At 41.4% G+C, this 22548-nt stretch overlaps 1 protein-coding gene across 4 annotated transcripts in view; it reads right to left on the bottom strand.

The window, feature by feature from the left end:
- Positions 1 to 8250: 8250 nt before the first annotated feature.
- CUNH10orf90 (chromosome unknown C10orf90 homolog) overlaps positions 8251 to 22548 on the bottom strand; it is a 103676-nt gene continuing 89378 nt past the window's right edge. For all 4 annotated transcript variants that reach the window (XM_032992138.2, XM_032992145.2, XM_032992158.2 and 1 more), the window contains 4 exons: positions 22102 to 22300; positions 11020 to 11083; positions 9724 to 9823; positions 8251 to 9156 (listed from right to left, as the gene is read on the bottom strand). In XM_032992138.2, coding sequence (XP_032848029.2) covers positions 9118 to 9156; positions 9724 to 9823; positions 11020 to 11083; positions 22102 to 22300 — 402 coding nt within the window. In that variant the 3' untranslated portion in view covers positions 8251 to 9117. The remainder of the gene's footprint in view (positions 9157 to 9723; positions 9824 to 11019; positions 11084 to 22101; positions 22301 to 22548) is intronic.

The following is a 22548-nucleotide window of genomic DNA, read 5'->3' as shown; positions in this document are numbered from 1 at the left end:
CAGCGAGCCTCAAACACGGCGTTAAGCCCATGAACTGCAATGCAAGGTCAGCAATCTTCCCTTTCTGTTACCAAGAAATACCTCCCTACCTTCCCCTCCACTCCCCTTGCAGCTCCCTACTTTGGTTATGCCTTTTTTTTCCCCTTCCTGTCCCCAAGGTACCGTAAGGTTGAATTCAGCTGACATCTCTGCCCCGAAGCCTGGAATTTGCCGGCGCAGCTGGGAGCAGAGAGCAGAGGGCAAACCCAGCGGTGCCTTGCTGCAGCCAGACCTCGAGTCTCCCCTTCCCCAGCCACCAGGGTCTGTCTGTCCAAGCTGACGGGCTCCCAGGAGTTTCAGCAGAGCTCAGTTTAATTACAGGGATAGACTTCTCCTGACTTTGAGGACCAAGGATTCACTCAGGTTCTCCCTGCAAAGAACATGCTTATAAAGTCGTTTTTTTTTTTTGCTGAGTGGAGATTGTTTCTTTCTGAGACCTACCTGTGAGCTATTTGAGGTAACACGGTCCTTTGTACTTGTAGAGAACCTTGAATGGCTAGAGCCAATTGACAGGATACAAAACTGAATTAGTTTTATCATGGATCACAGAACCCCAAACCTGAAATATTTCTAGATACCTTTTTTTTTTTTTTTTTGATAGAAAAGAAACTAAACTAACCCCTACCTTGTTTGAATGATAAAGCTTAATAACATTATATTCAAATATAAGTAAAGTTGATAGAGCCTCCTGAAGTTGTTTATACATTGAATAAATGAGATGCAGTATTTTTAATCTGTCTCAGGGATAAAATGTAATCTGAGGGACCAAGCCCCTTCCATTAAGATGTGTTTGGAGAATGCTGCCTGAATCATTTCCACCTTGAAGAAGATACCAGGGTTGATGGTGAGTGGTACATGCTCATCATGTTCTTCTGCCCTGCCTGTGCTGCCCAGTTCATCCTACCCCTCCACTGCAACATCGTTTTGGAAAACAGCTCCTTTCCTCTAACAAAGCAGGGGAGTAAGCTCTGCTTTAATGCTGATTAAGCTCTATATACGACTTTATAGGGAAACTACACAGAGACTGTTGCAGGCTGCTGTAACAGGGCCAAGGGTGAAAAAGCCAAGAGGAGCTCAAGCAAGAGCAAACAAAGAAACCCACCACTCCAAGGATACAAGACCTTAACAACAACAACAGCAACCCCCTAAATTCTTCAGCAGTTAAAACACAAAGACCTAAACCTCACAGGGTCCCTAGTTACATTCTTTTCCTGTAGCACAAACCCTCGGTCATGCAAACAGAGCTCTCCACGAGCACAGCCACCACCAGCAGCTGAGCCTCCCTTGGGGCACCCCCATCACCTTGGGGCACCCCCATCACCTTGGGGTGCCCTCCCCGCTGGCAGACACCCCTGTGGCCCCCAGCACCCTGACCCAACAGCCTCAGCATCCCAGGGGATGTCAGGGCTCAGCTCACAGCTTCACCCCACACAGAATTAGCCACTGACGTTTTCCTCTCCCAGCCTTCCTCCAGGAAGAGGAAAAAAACATGGCAGCTAAACTTTCTTCTGTTTTAGTAGCACGGAACCAAATACTTATCTTCATAAATAATAAACAAACAAACAATCTTCTTCACTATGTCTGCACGGCTCTAAAACTCCCCTTTTCGTTCTGCTGCTGCCATTTTCTTACTCAAACATTTTGCAGTAACTGATGACCCCCGCTCTCCCTTGCAGTGCACAGCGAGGACGCCAGCTTGATTAATGCCACCAGACAGGAATTAATATCCTGCAAAATAAAAAACAAACCATGTTGTGCTCTCTTCCCATTTGGTGCTCTGCTGCTGATCAACCCCTATTTACTGTAGTAAACTCTGCAATGTAGGAAGAAGTACCAAGGTTTTTCTGCCCAACGGCCTGTTACAGAAAAATCCTGAAAATGTCCAAACCAGAGTAGTTTGGGCCTATGTTCTGGACATTCTATATCCTCTCCGTGAGGACCCAAATAGCTGCTTATTTTTCAGACCACATGAACAGATCCTTATTTTCCCACACTGAAAGAAGCATCGTTTTAAGCTTTCCTTCTAATTTCAATACTCATTCTGAGAAGAGTTGATTCTCCAGCAGGATCCTTATGTCAGACAGGACATTTCTGAGAGCGTGGCAGGAAGGTGTCCTGTGCTAAAATCCCTTTAAATACGACAAATAAAAAAATTAAATATGTTTGGGTTTTTTTACTTCAGACCAGACATTGAGAATAAGCACTTTGATCTGTTGCTACAAATTTCACTGTCTCCCTGAAAACAAAAGAGAGAAAAAACCCCACCAATTTTTACATGTCTCACAAGAGGACAGTATTCAACTCAGACTAAAAATTATGAAGTCATATATTTTTAACATTCCTGTCTAGCCCGCTGCAAACCACAAAACAATGCAACATCCATCATCATAAATTCTGGAACAGCATATTTTGTGGTATTTTTAAAGAAAAATAAATATTCCTAATGGGAAATTTGAGAGAAATCATTAAAAAGTACTGTGGTGCACATCATGGGAGAATGAAATCAATTAGATCTTAATCTCATATTATTTATGAGAGGAAGAATGAAACAGAGCTTTTTTTATTATAGGCATTATCTGATTGTTAGATTCTGTTGCGAAACTTTCATTTGCTTTGGGCCACAAATACAGCAAGTGAAACTTCTCAAAACTAAAAAAAAAAAAGAAGTAAAATGTTGGGTTTGTAACATTAGCTAATAGTATTAGATAGAACAGTCAGCCCATAATTATATATCTTTCATGCAGTTTAACTTATGCCATTACATAATTAAATTTAAACCAATGAGCCCTCAAAGTTATATTTTTACGTAATAACAAACACAAAAATTATATATGTGCTCCCAGTAGCATTACAAGTTAAGTATATATTTGGCGACACTTTACAGTAAGTGGGCATTCATTACTAATTCCTCTGGTATTCATTGTAACAACATTAGTCATGAAGAACTAATGTGGATATAATATTTGAGCACTGGTTTATTCCTCTATAAATTGGCAGTCTAGAATACAGGGGCAATTCCCTTTCCCTGACATCACTGCAGTGATGCTGAAGACCACGCCACTGTCATTGGGGGATTGTTCGAAATACGCCGCGGTATTGTCGTGGAGGGCAACGTGTCCACCCGCCCCGGCTGGGCAGTCCTCAGGCGGCTGTGCCATGCATCCAGCCCCTTATTTATTGCTGGAGAAGAGCGTTGTCCTTTCCTCATCACTCCTCCCCCAAATCATGGCACATGCCCATCTCTAGCCTGTCTCCCTGCCTCCTTCTGCAGTGATGCAATTTCACAGGACAACCCAGTGACCAAAACAGACTTCTGTCCTGAATATGTTTGGGTTTTTTAACTCCCTGGCCACCGTTATATATTACAAGTCATTAAAATGATTGCTGAGGGACCTTTCCTTCAGACACCATTATCAGGTAATCTCATTAGCCCAAGTTCAGACCAGACACTGTTCCCATGACTACCTTTTGGTCATGATCTGTATTAACTTTCCCCACATCACCCCAGAAGGGAATACAGAGTGTTCACACACTTTAGGGAACATAAAGTTCTAAAAAAGCCCAGAAACTTGAAATAAAAATGGAAGTCTCCCCATTCTTCAAGCAGAGCACATTAGATGGTGTATTAATAGACGGCCCGAGTGAGAAGGTGAAGCTCAACTGGTTTCAAAAAGGTCTTTGCCATTTTCTACTAGCAATTTCTCAGACAAATTGCAGACCTGCAGTAACTCTAGAACCATGGAGCAGCCTACATGTGATAGGTGTTTGCATAAGAATCTTCTTATAATTATATATTACCTAAAGTCTAGTCATTGTAAGATAGAGTAGAAGATAAAAGTATTTAAAACAGGAAGACTAAAAATACATTACTGTGACCAATTTCTAAAAAAAAATATAAATCTCTTCAATTAAAGGCTCTTTTACATATTCCCGTCTATGCAACATGAACCTCAAGCAGTTCATTGCACTTTTTCTATTTACTAATTTTATATAATTATAAGCACACTTGTACAGTTTCTTCCTTTTTTTTTTTTTTTTTTTTTTTTAATCACTGCAGCTGGTAGGGAGATGATATACCTCATTATCTTATTCTGTGGGTCATCTAAAATGGATATTAAGTAATTCTGCCTCCTACAGCTTTGGTACAGAGCCAAGGAGAACTCAGAAAAGTAAGATGCCTGACTTCAAAAAGAGGATGCTTTTTATTTTCAACATAGAAGTGTGTTTTCACATGCCATGCTTCTTTCAACAGTTTTCTCATAGCTAAACAGACACTGGAAGAGAGAAAATCATAACCTCCCGAAACACCTCCAGGTAGTTCAGCTGGGAGACAAGTTTCAACTCCAGAGCCCAACACGCTACCACGTCATTACCAACAGGCAGACTGGCACCACTCAACGAGCAACACAGGCTCCTCTCTCTGAACAGGGATTCTGAGCAAGGATTTTTGTGACTGTGATATCAGTAGATGCATATTCAAATCAAAGCTTAATAAAGATTTTCATACATACATTGAGCTTCTCTGCCTACAGTATATTTGAAAGATTTTCAGTATCATCTTTTGTCCTAATCTGGTTTTATGCTTCAGCGTCCTTGCGTTCTAGTTTGTGCCACTGCTCTCCAATCACCTTTTATTCAGAAGACTGCAAATTGGGGATGGTCTCAGCTGGGGTTGGGACTTCTCAACCCCCCATTGCCTGGTGCTGACCTGTGGCCGTGACAATGGGGGGAGCACAGTGAGGCCATTTCACAAGCATCCAGCCGGCCGTAACCCAGCTCAGCAAGAAGCCTACTGAGTAATAAACTACACAGGCTTAAGTCACAGTGCTTGATGAAATATGACCCCGTGGGACAACCCTGCGTACTGACCTACTCCATCAGTGAACAAGTGGCCAGTCAATGCTCCTGGAAAGATAATTACCCACCCATCTAAGCACACAGGCATTTTTGTCCCTTGAAGTCAAAGGGGCAAACATCTCTACAGACAAGGCAAACTGGGGTATTTTTACCCATGGAGCTCTTTTTGCAATGGACGTACTAGGGAATGGCTTCCTCTGGAGAGAGCTGCCAGAAACTTTATCCATGCTTTTCTGTGTTGTTTTCCTTGTAAATCAGCTCTCTCACAGAAAACATTACACTAACATGACCAATTCCAGATACTCAACAACGAAACTCCTGAAAAGTCTTACCCAGACATTCTCCTCATCTATCTGACCAGCTGAGTAAACTCGGAAAAGTAACTGAGGACTTGCATACACATACACAGGAAGATATTTGGGTTTAAAATAAATCCCCAGAATACTGTAACCCTCAGTGCTTTACATTGCTATGACTTTCAACCCTTACTGAGGTATTTCTGTCAGATTAAATTAATGATGCTAGCAAGCAAACAAACACCATGTCTTGCACACCTAAAACACTGTGCATTGCCTGTGTGGACTCCACTTTGAATAATGCAAAATGTCAACCCTACGGAGAGGCTTTCTGTTTCGGAAGGAGAACACCTAGTGAATGTGTTGGGAAGCCTACACAGGCTTTGTGTCTCAGTGCCCCGAAACCATCTCAACTTCTCAACCCAACCAACACTCGTTATTAAATACTGTTCTGCAGGCACGTACAAATCAGCAGCGAGAAAAAGAGATGGCTCAACAAGGGAGATGGGGAACAAATGACATTGCCTATTACTGGAGGTGTTAATCCCTGTATAGTTGTACTGGTAGGAAAATGTGCCCCTCCTGAAGACACATGGCATGGGCTGACAGAGAACCTGAACTCAAAGAGTATCCAACAAGAAGGAAAATTCCAGCATTTGACAAGTGTGGGTGATCTACAGTTTAGGCTGAGGAGTTTTTTGTGTCAAGTACTACCCGATGGCAAATGTACTCTTTACTTTGAAATGCCCGCAAGTCCAAAGTGAAATTATGCCAATTTTTTTCCTAACTCCAAACTTCATTAAGTTGATGCCTGCCTGTATAGGGCTAAGCCTGTAAGGCTCATGTTTTTCTGAAGTAACATTTTCCTGTACAGTCTATTTTCTATTACAATGACTGGATTGTAGAGCTGAAATGAATGTCAGAATTGTTTGCTGGATACATTACCAGATAACTTCTTTTCTGAGGCCCTGAAACAGAAATTAGGTTTGCAACAGAGATCATTTTTGGTTTTCTGAAGCAAAGGTTTCATATCATATAAAACATTCCTAGACAGTGATTTGCATTATGCATTTTGCTCACTAGGTATACACCCAGGCCTATTTATACAAGAGAATTTCCTCCTCAAATTGCTACATATTTGTCTTGCAGATTTTGAAAATTACATTTAGAGAAAATAAAAACATTTGGAAATAACTCTTCTACAAACCCAAAAGATTTTGCACCAGCTTTAAGTCTGTGAGAAGGTGGAGTTACTCATGAGCCCGGGGGAGGTGAGGATGCAGCAGGCCTGTGCGGTACCCTGTCTCCGAGGATGGCCAACAGAAACGAGAGGAAGCCAGTCGAGAAGTGTCCTGCCCTGGTCAGCATGTCGAGGGGGGTGCCAAGGGGCAGAAACCGGGCGGAACCATGTCACACCAACCCTGTGCCGTTCATCCCACTTGCTCACGTGGTTGACTTCCTCATGAGGACCTGGGTACTCTGATTTCTGAGGATGATCAGCTCCTCTGTTTGATATTCCCAGCCAGACAGTGAGAAGCATGTCAAATATGCATATATATATCTACATGCATTTACATATACATATAAAATTATATGGGCATGGAGGAGGGACGTATTATGGCAGTCAGGTTAAGCCATCTCACTTTAGTTCCTGATCATCCTGCAGAACAAATGTTTGATTTCCAAGTAAAATACTCTTTCACTCCCAACAAGGAAGACTGGCTCTTCCACTCTGCTAGAGAAGAAGTGGGAAAACTTTTGAGGCTCTCTTCTCCCAGTGGCACCAGGGGACATTCCAGACCCAAGCAGTGAGTATCTTGCTGCATGCTCCTTGGATACTGAATGACAAACTCATTGTCTCCATACCAAAATATCTGGCTGTGGCTCTAGGGTAAGACTACAAGCAGGCTTAAATGTATACAGTAAAGCAGGCTGGAATGTATATGGTGTTTCTTTATGGTTGTGTGAAGGAAATAATGCTCCTGAACTTGATGAACCAAAGCCGCATTTCTCTGAAGTCAAGAACTTAGACACTAAGGACCCAAGGGGGGAAAATGCCAGGTTCCTACTGAAACCAAAGGGGATTTTGGCACTGACTTCTATAGAAATGTCTCTAGTTGTTGTAGTGAGCTATAACTGGATGAAAGCTCAAAAGATAATCTTTCAGATTCAGTCTAGGAGACCGTGTGTGGGTGTGTTTATGGCTATAATTTATCACTCTGTGGTAGAGACCCACAAGTCCACCAGAGAGAGAAAGGCCCTCCTGTGTGAGACAGGCCACATGTTTTTCCTGGAAAACAGCAAGAGGGATCAATGAACCCATAGGAGAGCAGATTTACCACATAGCTGAACTGCAATGCTTGGAGGATGCTCCTTCTTGCAGTCCTTTTTACAAATTTACTTGGAGCCATTTGTGGGCCAGCCCTGACTGGTTTCCAGTACAGCATTACTTGGTTAAAAAGACTTTTTTGGGGGAAGAACCCTGGCAGTTTCTTCCTCAAAGCCAGCATTACCTTACCTTACACGTCCTCTCAAAACGTATTGAATTAATTGACGAGTTTTTAAAGACATCTATCTGGAATGCAATGTATTCATTCAATAAATCTCTATCATCTCTGTGAGCAAAAATTAACGTCATTAATCCTACTTTACAAACTGGGAAGCTGAAATACAAAGAGGCAAAGTAATCTAACAGAGACAGTCAGAGCACAAAATATAACTAGATTCCTTGTGTCCAGCACAGATCACCCAGCTGGAGGGTATCTCAGTGGTCAGAGCCCAGCTCACAAACATCCCTCTTCCAAAAAACCTGACCTTACATCTCAGGCTAGATTAGAAAAATAAAGCATAGATATCAAAGGCCAAATTCCAGCCCCATTCAAAACACACTCAGTTGAGTGTTCGTTCAGCAGAGGTTAACACTTGCAGTGATTTTTATGGGCAATATTTTTTACCATAGGATTTATGGCATACAAAGGCATGACTTCTCAAGCAGTTTCAATAGCTGTGTTATATTTAACAGTACCAAATAAAAACATAGCAGTTGGATCAATATTATATTCATATTTTATTCCATAAATAAACTTCATTGGTTTGTAAGCTGGTTGTTTTTACTTCCAAAATGTACAAATAAAGATTTAAATATTTTTGGAGGAAACATTACAGATGGTTTTAGTTCTGCAGTTTTGATGCAAACATACTTCTTGGCACCACTTCTTAATATGCCATTTCTATAAATACTTAATGCTCATAGAAGTGGAGTAAAATATACATTACAATGAAAAACACAAAAAACAGTGTTATAATCAGAATTTTAAGTATTACTCTTTAGCAGGTAAGCTTTCTATGTAGATTCACTATATAAACAGGAATAGAGTTCTTCAGAGAGCTAAAATACTGTTCCCTTTTGGTATGTTAAGTATTAATGTGAAACTGCTGCCGCTATGATTATGTGGTAATGCTATTTCAGCTAGTTTCTAAACATAACAAATAATGATATTCATTTTTCTTTACTTCAAGGATTTAACTCACAGGAAATCAATTAATAGAATACTTCTGAGAAATAAGTTTTCCAGATCTTATAAACCCAGCTCTATTGCTACAGAAACATATACTTTTTAAAAGATTAGATAAATAATACCACTGTAATTCAGTATTTGCATTAAAAATTCTTAAAATTATTTCCTCTGGGTAAACTGACCAAAAGGTGATGCTCTGAAACAGCTGTGTTCCCTTTTAGACTGTTTTTGATTACTTGAAAGATGCCTTGAAATTTCAATTGAATATAAATGATCTTTCTTTTTATAAAGAGCCAAAGATAAGAAAAATACCTCCAGGTAATTGAGATAATGGTAAATTTTATGGCTTATCTAGCAGTCAAAAGCATTCAATATCCAATTAGGATGATGGGCAAGAGAATCCTTTGTCACTCAGTGTTTCTTTGAAGGAGCTGGTCCAGTAATTGCTAAGAAAAAAACAATGCAAAACAGCCTTAAGATACTGTTAAAATACATGAGTTAGTTCTAACAGTAGAAACCTTCAGTGATACTGTAGGTGAGGTGGTATTAGCATTTTCAGACGTCAAATCTACTGGCTACATTGCTCAAAAAAAAAAAAAAAAAAAGCCCTAAAAGCTTTTTCATCTTGGACAGAAAAGTTGTAATTGGAGGAATAGAGCACTTAAACAAGGAAAAACTGGTAGTTGTGTGCAACGTGGGGCAGGATTATCTGGGAACGTCTCAGATCTGCACCTGGATTAACTGCGCTAATGCAGCTTTCTACCACAGTTATCTAATTACTCATTTTTGAAAAACAAAAGTCTAGAGTGCTTGTTCCAACACAAGGTTCAGCTGTTAATTCAAGTTTAAGGAAGTAACTAACACCAAGTTCAAGATTTAAAACACATCCTTTGCTGTCAGGGTTTGCACATGGTTAGCACAGGCTCCCCAGGCAGGTGCTGCCTCTGTGGACCCCCCTTCACAGGTAAAGAGGGGTTAAAAAACTATATTTGGCACTCATGGTAAATCCTTACCTTTTTAAAGATCTCAACACGCAGTCTGTTACTCTGGATGATGATCCGCTTCTGTTTTTCTTCTTGTTTCTTTTTTACTTCAGGTAAATTGTTGTAAATCCTGGAATGGATTTAGAAACTTAGCTTCACATGTCATCCCCAGGGTTCACAAATAATTTGTTTTTCCTATAGGAAACGCTTGCCTTCAATGCAGTACTTGTCATTAATGGGCATCTCTAAGTACTTGAATTAGATTTATGACATGGGAATTATAAATTATTATCAATAATGGTTTTGTATAAAATCTGGCTTGTTGGAAAACACTCCTAATTTTGAACTAAAAAGTAAAGAAAGAGACGGGATCAGGTTATCTCAATGCAGCAGCATAATTCTAGACCAGCTTCTAACGAGCTCAGTGGAGTTGGTTTCAATTTATAGCAACATAATTCAAACCAGAATCTGGCCTGTACACTTCTTCATATTTATGTCACAAAATTAAAACCAAGCAATTATTTTCAAGTATTTTTCTAAAATATATGAAAAACATCATTATGAGAATGTAGACTTAACATTTTTTCACTGTCATTAGGAATTCTTTTTAGCAAGGAGAACATAATCTGCCCATTTTAAAATTTTGAGTTGCCCTCAAAAAGGTGATTTCTGGTCTGATCTTTTTCCATTGAAACCAATGATAAAATTCCCAGCAGTTTGTAAAGAAAGTTGGACCTTCCTTTGCAGCAGTCCTGTTCTTTGCATGCATACAAAGCATGTTTACTTCTGATTTTTCCTCATAATATTTTGCAATACAGAGTTCTGATTTGGCTAGAGATTGTATTTTGGAGAAGATAAACAGGACACATCTTGAGCATTCTTAAAAACAGGATGAATTCTGCATGGTAGTCATTTGCAGCTTTTCTTACTGTAAACGATGGTATGAAGTGCAATGCAGTCAAAGATCAGGCACCACCTTCCTAGTAGTTTGCTGTACTTCCCATACTGTGTGCCATAATCCGGGTGAAAAAACCCAACAAAGTGGCTGTACTGCTTACATTTTTGAGTTTCCAACATGAGGTACCTGTCAGGGATTTTGCTTTCACGCCATGGGTACCCCATGCTGTCTGAAACTGCTAGAAAAGGGGTGTTCAAAGGGCAGGGTTACCCCAAATCTATCGAACTGATGCAGTGAAAGAAAACCAAGGGGTGGCAAGCAGCATGACAGACCAACCCTCCCGCGTATGAAGATAATGTGGGAATGTTCTGCCTTAGGTGTGAGATGGCAGTGATTCTCAGAGAACTCTAAACCGAAGTGAGTTGTACCTTTTCGATCTCATATGCATCTCTTTCTCTGGAATGAATCTTTCCTTTGGTCTGAAGAGGTTGTCTAGCAAAGAGAAAATAAGGTTAATATTGGAGGAATTTGCATTTACTGAAATTTTAAATGTCACATTCCATGTAGTCCTGATATGCTATTTCTGATTAAATTTCTGATGGCTTAAGGCCAGATCCAAATCTCCACAGGTCAATGGGAAGGCATTTAACAACTTCATCTGGAGCTGAATTAGCTGCTGGAGCTGCCCTACAGAAAGGGAAGGATGGGTAAGACCCATATCAACCACCTCCACTGCAGAGTTAATTTATTTTAAATGCATATGACTGTCGTCATGTCCCATGCAGCTGAGTATGCCCTTTATTCAGATCAAGAACCAGCGATGATTTCTGCTATATCAAGTGATCCATTTTCCCCACGTGCTCCCACAGGCAATTGCACCCACGCACACCGGCCGCATCCTCAGCTGGTGCGTGTTGGGAACCTGGCCTGGTATGATCATTTATGATTCAATTTACACCTGTTTTGCTGGGCTGTGAATAATTATGCTGAGCATTAGGAGGAGGAAAATTACATTACTCTTTCCTGATCAAATATGAAGATATCTGTGATGATTCCAATCAGCATTTCCCTGGATACAGGAAAATAATTTTGGATCTTAGTGGTCGGTGAGTCTCAGGACTAGGTAATTTTAACACCTTCCTTGCAAAAATGGTTTCTGAATGAGAAGGAATGGTGTTCATACAAGCTGGGAAGCCAGTAAATACATAACTAGAACCGATTCTTGATGAAGGAGACTGTGTCTAACCACGTGTATCAGGCAGAGCAGGTAGGAGAGGACTGCTGCCTGCACAGCTACATTTTTTAGATGTACACCAGGATGATGAAAGAAAAAAGTCAGGGGAAGGGGAAGGGGCAGGGTTCCCCTTGTGTGCAACAGGACGCATCCAGAGCAGGGGATGGAACATCCTGGCGGTGCACAAGCTGCCACCATGATGCACACAGGAGACGTGGATAGTTGTAACTTGAGCTTCTCAGCTCAGGTGTACGAAATAAATGGTTTTACGTTCTGGTATCTGAACACAAGGATGACCAGAGCGTTGCCTACGCCCAGCTGGGTTCAGGTGGTTTCCCCAGGGCTTTGAGGGCAGGGCTATGATGCCCTAGGTAGTCACAGCAATTTGAACATCAAAGGTAGCTCCCAGTATCTTTGCAGAATATATGTATAAGATAAATACATGTGCAAAGTTCTAAGCCCTTCCATTTTCCAAGGAAGTTTAGAAGACATAATATATGTCACAGCAGGCACCATGTCGGCCTCTTTCTGCCATCTCACCGAAGAGACAAAATACAATAATCAGGGCAGAGAAGTGAATACAGAGAATAATTCATTCCAGAACTGCCCAGTGCAGACGCTGGTCCTGAACAGATCCAGCAACCACTGCCCCAGAGAAGACCCCCTTCCCCACCAGGTTTGCTTCCCAACTGGTTAAGACACCAAAAGTTTCAGGGATATTTATGGGAGACGCGTTAACAACCAGACAGCCCTGAGCAGCTTATGGGACTACACCAAGAGGCAAAGATGTACTCAGGTAACTGTTTTATTTTTTTTCAGGAAAACGCTACATGTCCTTTAAGGTCACTGCTGTGCCTCGATGTAAATAGAAAAGGGAGTTTTGCAGCAGTTTCTATGCTGAACTGGTACAGTTTTCAAAACACAAATCGAGAAAGGAGGGGAAGCTGCAAACCCTCCTCTGCCTGAGGACTAACTTTTCTCCACTCAGCGGTAGTCTACACTTAATCATGTCTATTAAATCTTCAACACACACAAGGAACATGCTCAATTTGCTAGGGAAATATAATATGCCTTTTATTTATTAGGTTTTTTATGTTCATTTACATGTTGATTAACTTAAAAGGAACAAACACTTGGATGCTATTGCAGTCCAAGTAACCCTGAATCTTAAGGGAGCAGATTGTCTGTGACCCGAACAGTCCTGGCAAAGGATTAGGGTCCAGGCTGATTGATTTTCTGGGACCAGTGTGGATCCCAGCACACTCCAGAGCAGCCTCATCATCATCCCTTGCTGCTCGAGGTTGCACACCTCATTCTGACAAAACTAATTGTTTTAGGGATCCCTCCACCACCACTTTTTTAATAAATAAAAGCTGTTAATGACACATTAACATTTTCAGACCTCTGTCCGTAACCAGCAGAACATGCAGGGGATGAAAAACCCAGCTGGAGATCTGCAGGCCCGCGACCTATCTTGTAAACAGCGTGCCAAGTTAATCTGTATTTTTTCTCTGAGTTGTTAAGACAGGCTGGCCTCTGTATTTGAGAGGGGAAGCATCTCAGAGGCAGAGAGCTGCGTGGGTGCTGGCACACACAGCTGTTCCTCCAGAATAATCCTCTCCTGATGGTATAGAAACTGTCCTGAAAGGCATCAGACCCATCAGTGCCCATGATTCTGCCTGGAACTAGGTATATGACTGTGTTGGTGGCTTTGAAGGGAAGGATTAAAAAGACACTCTGGTGAAAATGCTCCAAGAGAAAAATAAATCTATTTTGGTTATAAAAATACCCTATGTGAAGCAACTTGGAGTCATAACACTTAGGGGTAAAAATTCAGGTAGTATCTCTCAGCTGACACTCAGGTCACTATGTATAAAAAAGTCACATGTAAGCATCAAGCAGAAATAGGGCTAATCCTTGATGGATTTTAGGATTAGGATTCAAAAATTAACTGAAAAGTAAATGAAAACTGGTATAAATGAGAAAATAAAAATCATACTTGCAATTAAATATTTGTTAATACTCAGTACTGAGAAGAAAGCGTATTTCAAAGGGGAAGAGCAGCACACGTGCAGACCTACAATAACCTGTTTAACATGATGACCTGAATTAACATTCTTTCCTATCAAGAGAAGAACAAAGTGTGGCATAAAGTGGACAATTTCCCAGGTTGGTAGTCTTCTAAATTATATTTTATCAAAGTTCCTTATAAAATTTCATAGCCTTGTGTTACTTTTGGAGAAAACTGTTCTGAAGGATAGAAGAGAAGGAATTTCAAAGCCGACATTCAGCATTTCCAGTGATGCACTGCAGTTAAAAAAAAGGTATAGACAGATAGGCATGAAACACTTCACTGGTGTTTTATTCAAACCTTGTGAAACTAATGAACTTCTGGTATTTACACCAAATCTGTGTGCAACAGTGGTCTGACACCTCCATACTGGGAGAAAGGAGCCACTTGATCAAGTTGTAAATGAAGGTAATTGGGTCATCACTGTAATATATTTTAACTAATGTTAAACTGCACCTCAGACAGGATGAGTAACTTCCCTGCTCAGGAAGTTAGTAAATGTTTAGACAGAGCAGAGGTAAAATTATTTTATCACAACCATCCCCTGACTTCCTATTTACCACTGAATTACTGAAACATTTAAAGTAGAAAAAGAGTGGCAAAATTTATGAAAGGCTAAACTTTGCCCGTCAGAATATACATACTTTTTCTTCTAACATGAATGTAAATTCTCAAAGTTTGTTAGATGTTAAAATGTGCCTTTGAGGATGTGTTGCCAGTCCCTGCAAAGCAAAGCGCTGATAGTGGTGGTTCTCTAATTAAACTGCTTTTTTACTGAACTGAAAAAATAATTCACCAAAATTCCACTTGCCCAGAGAAGTCCTAAGACATAAAAGATTTTTTTTAAATACCACTTTTTTAAAATCAAGAGTCCCCTACAAAATAAATTAGCCTTGAATCTAAGATAAATGTCAAGGTGGTATTCAGCTTAGCACACCCCTAACACTTGACTGGGAATTCATCCAGAGAATATAAACTAGTGCTTACACCCAGGGGTGCTGCCCAAACTTTTGCATATTGTACATCAATGATTTTTTGCAATGAATTACTTTAGCTGCAGTCAACAGATGAGGTTTTGGTGTTATCTATAAAAAATACAATAATCCATTAGTTAAAGTGTCAATGGTCAGCCTGCCTGGACTTTATGCTCATCTCAGAGAAATTCTGAAGCTTAAAAGTAGTCCTTCACCCAAGAGGACCCACAGAAAAGTGATTCATGAGCTTTTCAACCGCTCAGGTCTGTCCTACACTGTGGCTATTGAGATTTCTGTCCCTCCCTAATATTTCAGTCTTAATGATGGAAAACATCACTAATATCTCTAGAAAAGCTATAATGTTTACAGGTTTATGAAAACATTTTCATACTAAACTAATTTTGGGCATGATGCAGGAGATTTCAGTCCCCTCTGTCCAAATGATACTTGAACATTCACGGATTTTATCCAGAAAAAAAATTAGTTAGCATCTCACCTGGACTTCCTAAATCACTCTTGTTTGTTTGGAGCATGTAGTCTTGAAAAGCATAACATTTCTTTCAAAAAATAACAATTAATGGAGAAGGCATGACAGATCTTGGTGAATTCATCCAAAGATTAATTAAATCTTTGGTAAAATTTGCACTAGCTTCTTAATCCCAACTTCTTTAGTTTCAATTTCGAATCATGAGTGAAATCAGACCTTTTACTCCTAGATTATAAAGTCTATCATCGAAAATTCAATTTTACTTTTGGCTACTTCAAGACTCCAATGAAATTATCCCTCAGAAAACTGTCTGAACTTTGTGAGTCGCCCATTATAAGGCACATTGTTTCAATGCTGTCATTATCCACACAGAAAGCTCTTCATATTTGAAGATTTACCAATTTATAGCCACCTTCCTTGCACAGAGGCTGTCTATCTGCCCCTTTCACAAGGATGAGGGCTGGTCATCCCATTCACTGCATCACCTCCTCCCCTGTCATCACAGTGAGTCCGAGCATCGGGCTCCCAGGGGACAGTGTCACCCACTGCCAGTGACCTGCAATGTGATGCCATGTTTAGCTGACTCATAGGCACTGTTCTAAGCAATATGATGAATAATAATATCATAAAAATAGGTCATTCCTCTTCTTAATTCACTTATCTGGCTGCAGCTTAGTCCTTAGTCAGAGCTGTCAGCTTTAACCAAGAGGCCGAGTGCCAGGAGGATCAGTGGCACTACTGCTAACTGTGAGTTTTGACAAGGATGAGGAACCCAAGAAATGGTACAACCGAAGTCTCACATGAACAAGAAATGGGCTGGTGGCTGCAAACATCTCATGAACCATCAACAACATCTGAAGACCACGAGGATGCACATTAGCGGCTGCAGGATTTGCCGGCTGCACACTTACTGCAAATTCTCTGATTGTCATTTTCTCCTCTCTTCACAGTCCAAATAAAAACCTCCCTGGCATAGAGCTTCTCAAGAAACCAACCCCTTGAAAACACAAACAAACAACAGCAATCCTCGCCCTCCAGGCTTTTGCAGTTACAATAAAGCTTTTTGGAAAGATTTAGAAGCACGACTGAGGAGGTATAAACTTGTTTCCAAAATATTACTAAAGATACAGGATTTGGATACAAATCCAGAGAAATACAGCAGGCACCGCGGTAGGGGTTGAATGGTAATGTTCAACTTATATTGCCATTGCCAATGAACCACCACCCTCTCAAAGGAAGGGAAAATGGAAGGTATGAAAAAACCATATGTGCCTGAGAAATTTTTTTAAACCTCTGAAAGTGCTTGTGTACACTAAGATCACAAGGCTGTTCATTATGCAGATTTAAAGGCCTATAAACAGCTGGTAGTCCTGTCACCGAAGTAATTACATTACGGTTTTCGAGATTTAAATCCAGTTATTTGAACATTGTTCCTATTCAGTTCGTCACAGTGGGATGTCTAATTTGTTCAACATAGTCAACAGCAGAGTAGTCTATCTTGGACTAATTAGCACTCTCGAAATTTAGCAGTACACATTACACAGCACAAAGGCTAGCGTGAGAGTTGCAGGTTCTCTCCCTTCAAAGTGCTCTTGTGACGATAAAATCTTCTGCAGGATAAACATTTTCATTTTTCTAAGATTACTTTCAGCATTTCATAAAATCCTGCTCATGAATTACAATTAAAAATGGTAAACAACTTGGGTTTTTTGAGGATGAGAAGGTGAATAGAAACTGCACAGATGTTGATATTTATATGGAAACGATGCTGAATGCCAATTATTTCTTTCTACAAGAAACCAAAGTTGTAACAACACTGTCAAAACATTGGAAAACTGTGCTAGCTAATAATTTCATATTATCAGTAAAGACACTTTAGTCTGACAGAATGATCTCAGGTAGAGAAAACTCTCTGAAGGTCATTGCTCTTTTTTCTGGGTGAAAATTATTTTATTGGAATAAAACCTGCAAGTCCAGAGTGAAGTGCATGTAACAAGCTTATTTCAGAGAGATAAAATTGCAGCAAACTTGTCAAGTACAGAGGGAAACGTCTCAGGCTGCAGTTTAACCCCCATTTATGCCTGCATAAAAGCAACTGCCACCCAAGGGGACAGCCCCATCTCTCCCCGTCCTGTGCCACCTTCCCGGGCAGGCATGGATGTGCACATGGGGAACTGGGCCAGGGAATGTCCTCTGGTGATGGGAAACTAATCGTATAATTAATGTTATTGCCATTGCTTGCGGCAAGCATGCTGCAGCGACCTGCTCTGCAAGGACCTCGGGGTTGCACAGAGACACTCGACTCCTGCCCAGCCACAAATGTGCTTATAATCCATCCTTGGGGTCACGACGTTGGGGTCAGTGGAAATTAAACTCATCAGCCAACCTGCTCTTACAAAAAAGACCATTGGAAAATGTATGAGAGTGTGCTGGCGATGAGCCCTGTGAGCCCCAGAGCCGTACAGACCTCTACCTCCACAAATCCCAAAGACATCCAGAAAGAGGAAAAACAAAAAAGGAGGAAACTATCAGACTGAAAAAATCCAACCACAAGATCACACCCTGAAGCCTAGAGGTGCCATCAATACAATGCTGTATACTTAAGCAAGTTTCCAGGTCATCATTTCACCCTCCTGGGTTCTTAATTTCAAATGTTGTTTCAACGATTGTTGCTGTGAAAGAGCAGCCAGCTTCCCGAGACCAAGAAACCTTCAGGCAGGTTGCATTTGGTAGAGATTTTTTTAAGACTAGCAGGGAGAACAGGACACCCAGTAGTACTGGTACCAAATAAAATACCAATGGTTATGGGGACATGGCAAAACAACTGCCCTGCACGCACAGAAGTGTTTGGTGCCCAGTTCCATTGACTTGTAATGACGGTTGAGGTCTACTATCTGGTTTGGCCATAGGCTTCCAGATGACTACAGGAATGTGTGTGGCACCGTGGGGGGGACATACGTCACGTCTGTGCCCTCTTCAGCTGCCCAGTGCACCCTGGACAGCAGGACCATACCCTGCAAAGTGATGGTTGTGATAATGCAACACTGAGCCTCAGCCACCAACCCCCGTCCCCGGCTTTGGTGTCACGGGCTGCTGCTCCTGGACCACAACCAACTCACAACCAGGTATAGCCAGAGATAGCGGTGGCATACAGGACTTTCTGTGTTTGGACCTACAGACACACCTTACTATATTTTTCCTCTTCTAGGCCTGTATGCCCTGCATAAATCCCAGGCTCTCTACCCCTTGAAAAGTTGGCTTTGAAAGACATAGTCGGGGATGAACCCTGCCACGTTTCCTTTGCTCAGCTAGCTCTGGTTGACAGGCAGATTTTTGTGTCATCTCTGCATGGGTTCAGTACACAAACAGCCTGGGAGCTCTCTTCCAGAAGGGTATGGCCTCATTACACCCGTAAAAATGAGAGGCTGGTTCCAGGGGAGGCAGTGCTGGTCTCCTCCCTCACCACCTCCCACCCTCCCTCTCGCCTCCCCCCGCGCCAGCTCACCCGACCACAACTCTGTCTGACGAGCTGGATCAGTCATTTGATCTGATAAAAACTCAAAAAGGGAATCTTAATTTAAAAAAAAAAAAAAAAAAAAAAAAAATTAAAAAGCAGCTCCTGCTAGATCCAACTGAAATATGGGGGCATGGATGGGCTGTGCACAGTGGCAGAGCAGGCAGTGACACTGCTGCCTGTGCCCACAGCCTCCCTTGCACCCAGTTATAATGTGAAACGGCATCCTCACGTCGCTGGGATTTTGATGTCCACTTCTCATCTCAATAAATTAAACAGTGCTTGCATCACCTACCTGGACTACAGCTATATTTTAATTTCATTTTACTTTTGTTTTCTAAAACAGGATACAAAGCCCTTCCTTGCTTTAAAAACATATTTTTCATGTTAAAATGGCTTTTCCAGAGAATACAGAATAATGATGACAACAAAGGATAACTTCTCTTCCATCCAGCTTTAGGGACAGGCAGAAGGGAAGGAGAAGGCTGTGACCCTGGTGTCATCAGCAGAGACATCAGAAAGATACAGGCAGCCAGTGCCCTTGGTGAGCACCATTAGGAAGCCCTCATCTCTTCTGCGAGAGTGGTTGCAACTAGAAAAATTTGGGAGCATCTCTAGGAAATAAAGATTCCCCCCACTCTGGAACTCATTACTGATCCTAATCCTTCTGCATAATAGTATCCACCAGAAACAGTCCTAAAATACCGATTGTCAGGACTGAGAGCAAACTAAATCTGCTCGGTACACTCCTACACAGCCCTCTGACTGCTGCCTACACAGTTGTGCTTTATCAGGAATCTAGGGTTTCCATTATTAATTACAGTTATGCTTAAATAACAGATATGTGACACTTCTGTCATTATAAAAATATTAAGAACCCACAAACAGAAAATTAAATGTGTCTACATGAAGGCAGATGAGTTACAGAAACAAAAGATTCTCTTTAGACAAATCTGTCTTTAATGACCAACCATTGAAAGAGGGAAATAGTAATTAACTTGAATAATTAATGAATATATTTGAGTGTTATGATTTTATTACTCATTAAACAAGCACAAAGATTAATCTTTAATTACAATTTAAGGAGAAATAGGTTTAACCTTTCATTTTTCTGTTTAGAAAAGTATTTGCAGAGTGGTTTGGGAGACTTTCAAAGATGACTATAAAAAGGGGGGATATATACAGACAGGGGGATCAATACACCCTCAGCAAGTTTGCCAACAGCACCGAGCTGTGTGGCATGGTGACACACTGGAGGGAAGGGATACCACAGGGTTTGTTCACCCCAGGGAGGGTAGGGCTCCAGTTACCCCTGGGGGCACCACTTCTGCTTTGAATCTGATCCAGTGTGACTGTATCTGGGAAGAGGGATGGGGAGAAAAGGGATTGGGGAGTGGAATAATCACGGCTAATTTCTTACCTTAACTATGGGAAAATAGTCCTGATCAAATCTTATCTCTTTTGAATTCCTGCAGCTTCCTTACCCTCTTGGTGATGACACTGAAAAGACGGTCACCTGCCACATTCCCCCCGGGTATCATCTTCAGTGGAAACGAAAATCCAAACCCTAGTATGATTATTGCAATGGCATTTTGTGATAGGACAAAGGGGTAACAATTTATAATTGACAGAGGGCAGATTTAGGTGAGATCTAAGGCAGAAATTGTTCCCTGTGCGGGGGGTGAGGCGCTGGCCCAGGGTGCCCAGAGCAGCTGTGGCTGCCCCCTCCCTGGAAGGGTTCAAGGCCAGGTTGGACGGGGCTGGGAGCCCCCTGGGCTGGGGGAAGGGGGCCCTGCCTGGGGCAGGGGGTGCCACTGGGGGGGCTTTGAGGTCCCTTCCAACCCAAACCATTCTGTGATTCTATGACTTGCCACTTCTGTGATATATGACAAACTCCTGTCCTGTGCCCCTGCCTGCTGGGAGGGCTTGCTGGTGCTGGCACAGAGCCCCCAAACCACAGAGCAGTGCGGCCCCAAGAGATCTGAACCCAAGTCAATTAACTTGAATAACCGAAGTGGTGAATTAGTTTTATCGACTCTTTAAAACATAACTCATGTTTTGTGCTTTGTTTACCTATGCTTATTTAGCTCTTACTATAAAAAATCAATGAGTGTCTGATGTAAGGTGTCATACCACAGCAAACGGCACAGATGTCGCAATAGAAATTGGTACTCTCCAGTGCCAAGCATGCCCAGAGCCCCAAGGTGGGGACTGAGCCCAGCTTTCCTGCACTCAATCTCATTCCCCAGGAAGCAAAAAATATATGTTTCCCAGTTTGGGGACATCAAAGGTTTTCTTTCCTTGCTTCCTTCAGTTGACCCATATAGCTGTTTAATGTTTCATTTGATTTTCTTTTCAGTAGAATAATGTGTCTTCAAACAGCCACCAATTGAAAACTAAAATGTGTTGGTCTTTTAAAGAGAAATGCCAATCAGTCAAATAAATCTTTTTCTTTAGTCAACTGAATTAAGTAACAGCCAGATGGCAATTAAAAAAAAAAAAAAAAAAAAAAAAAAAAAAGTAATTTGTTTAACATATTGTGCCTAGATAATATTTACAGATTTGTTATTTGAAGGGAGCTGTGAGGGAGTTTCTTGGAGAGTGCCATTTTACTTGTTGGCTACTGAGTCTGTTTACCACTGGGGTAATAAAAAACCTAATCAACTTGAATTTGGAAATCACAGAGTTCAGATGCACTGATTTAGCAGCTTTGCATACAGCTGCTGGGCAGACAAGCGTTCTTTCACAGCTAGCTCCCTGCTGAGGGCTTCACGAGTCAAGTGGCAAGTCTGCACCTGAGGCTGCTGAGAAGACTGGATTGGGCCTCCCACTCCCAAAATTCCATCTGTGCCCCTACCTCTTGCCACTTCTCTCCCCAGAGTGGCCTAGTTGTGAGAGGTATGAAATGCCATTTATTGCTATCACCACTACAACTAGCAGCAACCTGCATCACGGTGAAGAACAAGATTGCCCGTGACAATGACAAAAAGTCTCCACGAATGTCTCCTTCTGCTGCCACAGACCACAGAAAAGACCTCATCCCCACTAACCCATCTCTGAGCTTCAGAGATTTTCTGCTTTGAGCATTAGGACAGACGCTGAAGAGCTGGTGGGTGAAACAGGAGCAGCGGGTCTCATGTTTTTTCCACAAAGTTAGGATGGAAACACTGTACACGTGGCAAGATTTCAAAGGCAGCTACAGACCTGTTGCTGGCCGCAGTTCAACTTACCACTGAGAGGGTGAGGAATGGTGTATTGCTTTTTTTTGCTTGAAGTGGATGTTGAGGAAAGCTTGCGAACAAGTGCTTCTTGGGTGCTTGCAGGAGCATCGCTCTGCTGAGCTTTCCTCAGCTGGACCATATGTTCGAGCCTCTTCAGCCTTTCTTGTGAACGAGAGATGAACTGAGGCTTATGGATCTCTAGTGCTTCCTAAATGAAACAGAGAAACTGCTTTGTTTTAAAAGAATTAAAAGGAAGAAAGAAATGTGATATGCATCTAACTGGCTTCAGTAAGAGATTATCACTGAAGATGATTGCTTGTCTGCCTTCCTATCTGTCTTTACCTCCTTTTACTCTTAGAAAGCTGACTTGGTGTGAAATTTCCAGATCAGACAAAGGAGAATTTCTGAAAAAAAAAACCCCAACTTTCAGAAAACATATCCAAAAGGTTTTGAATT

Source organism: Tyto alba, unplaced genomic scaffold (assembly GCF_018691265.1).
Source record: "Tyto alba isolate M040663 unplaced genomic scaffold, T.alba_DEE_v4.0 Super-Scaffold_1, whole genome shotgun sequence".
NCBI lineage: Eukaryota > Metazoa > Chordata > Aves > Strigiformes > Tytonidae > Tyto > Tyto alba.
Note: the sequence above shows the minus strand (reverse complement) of the source record. Positions and strands in the feature narration are given on the sequence as shown.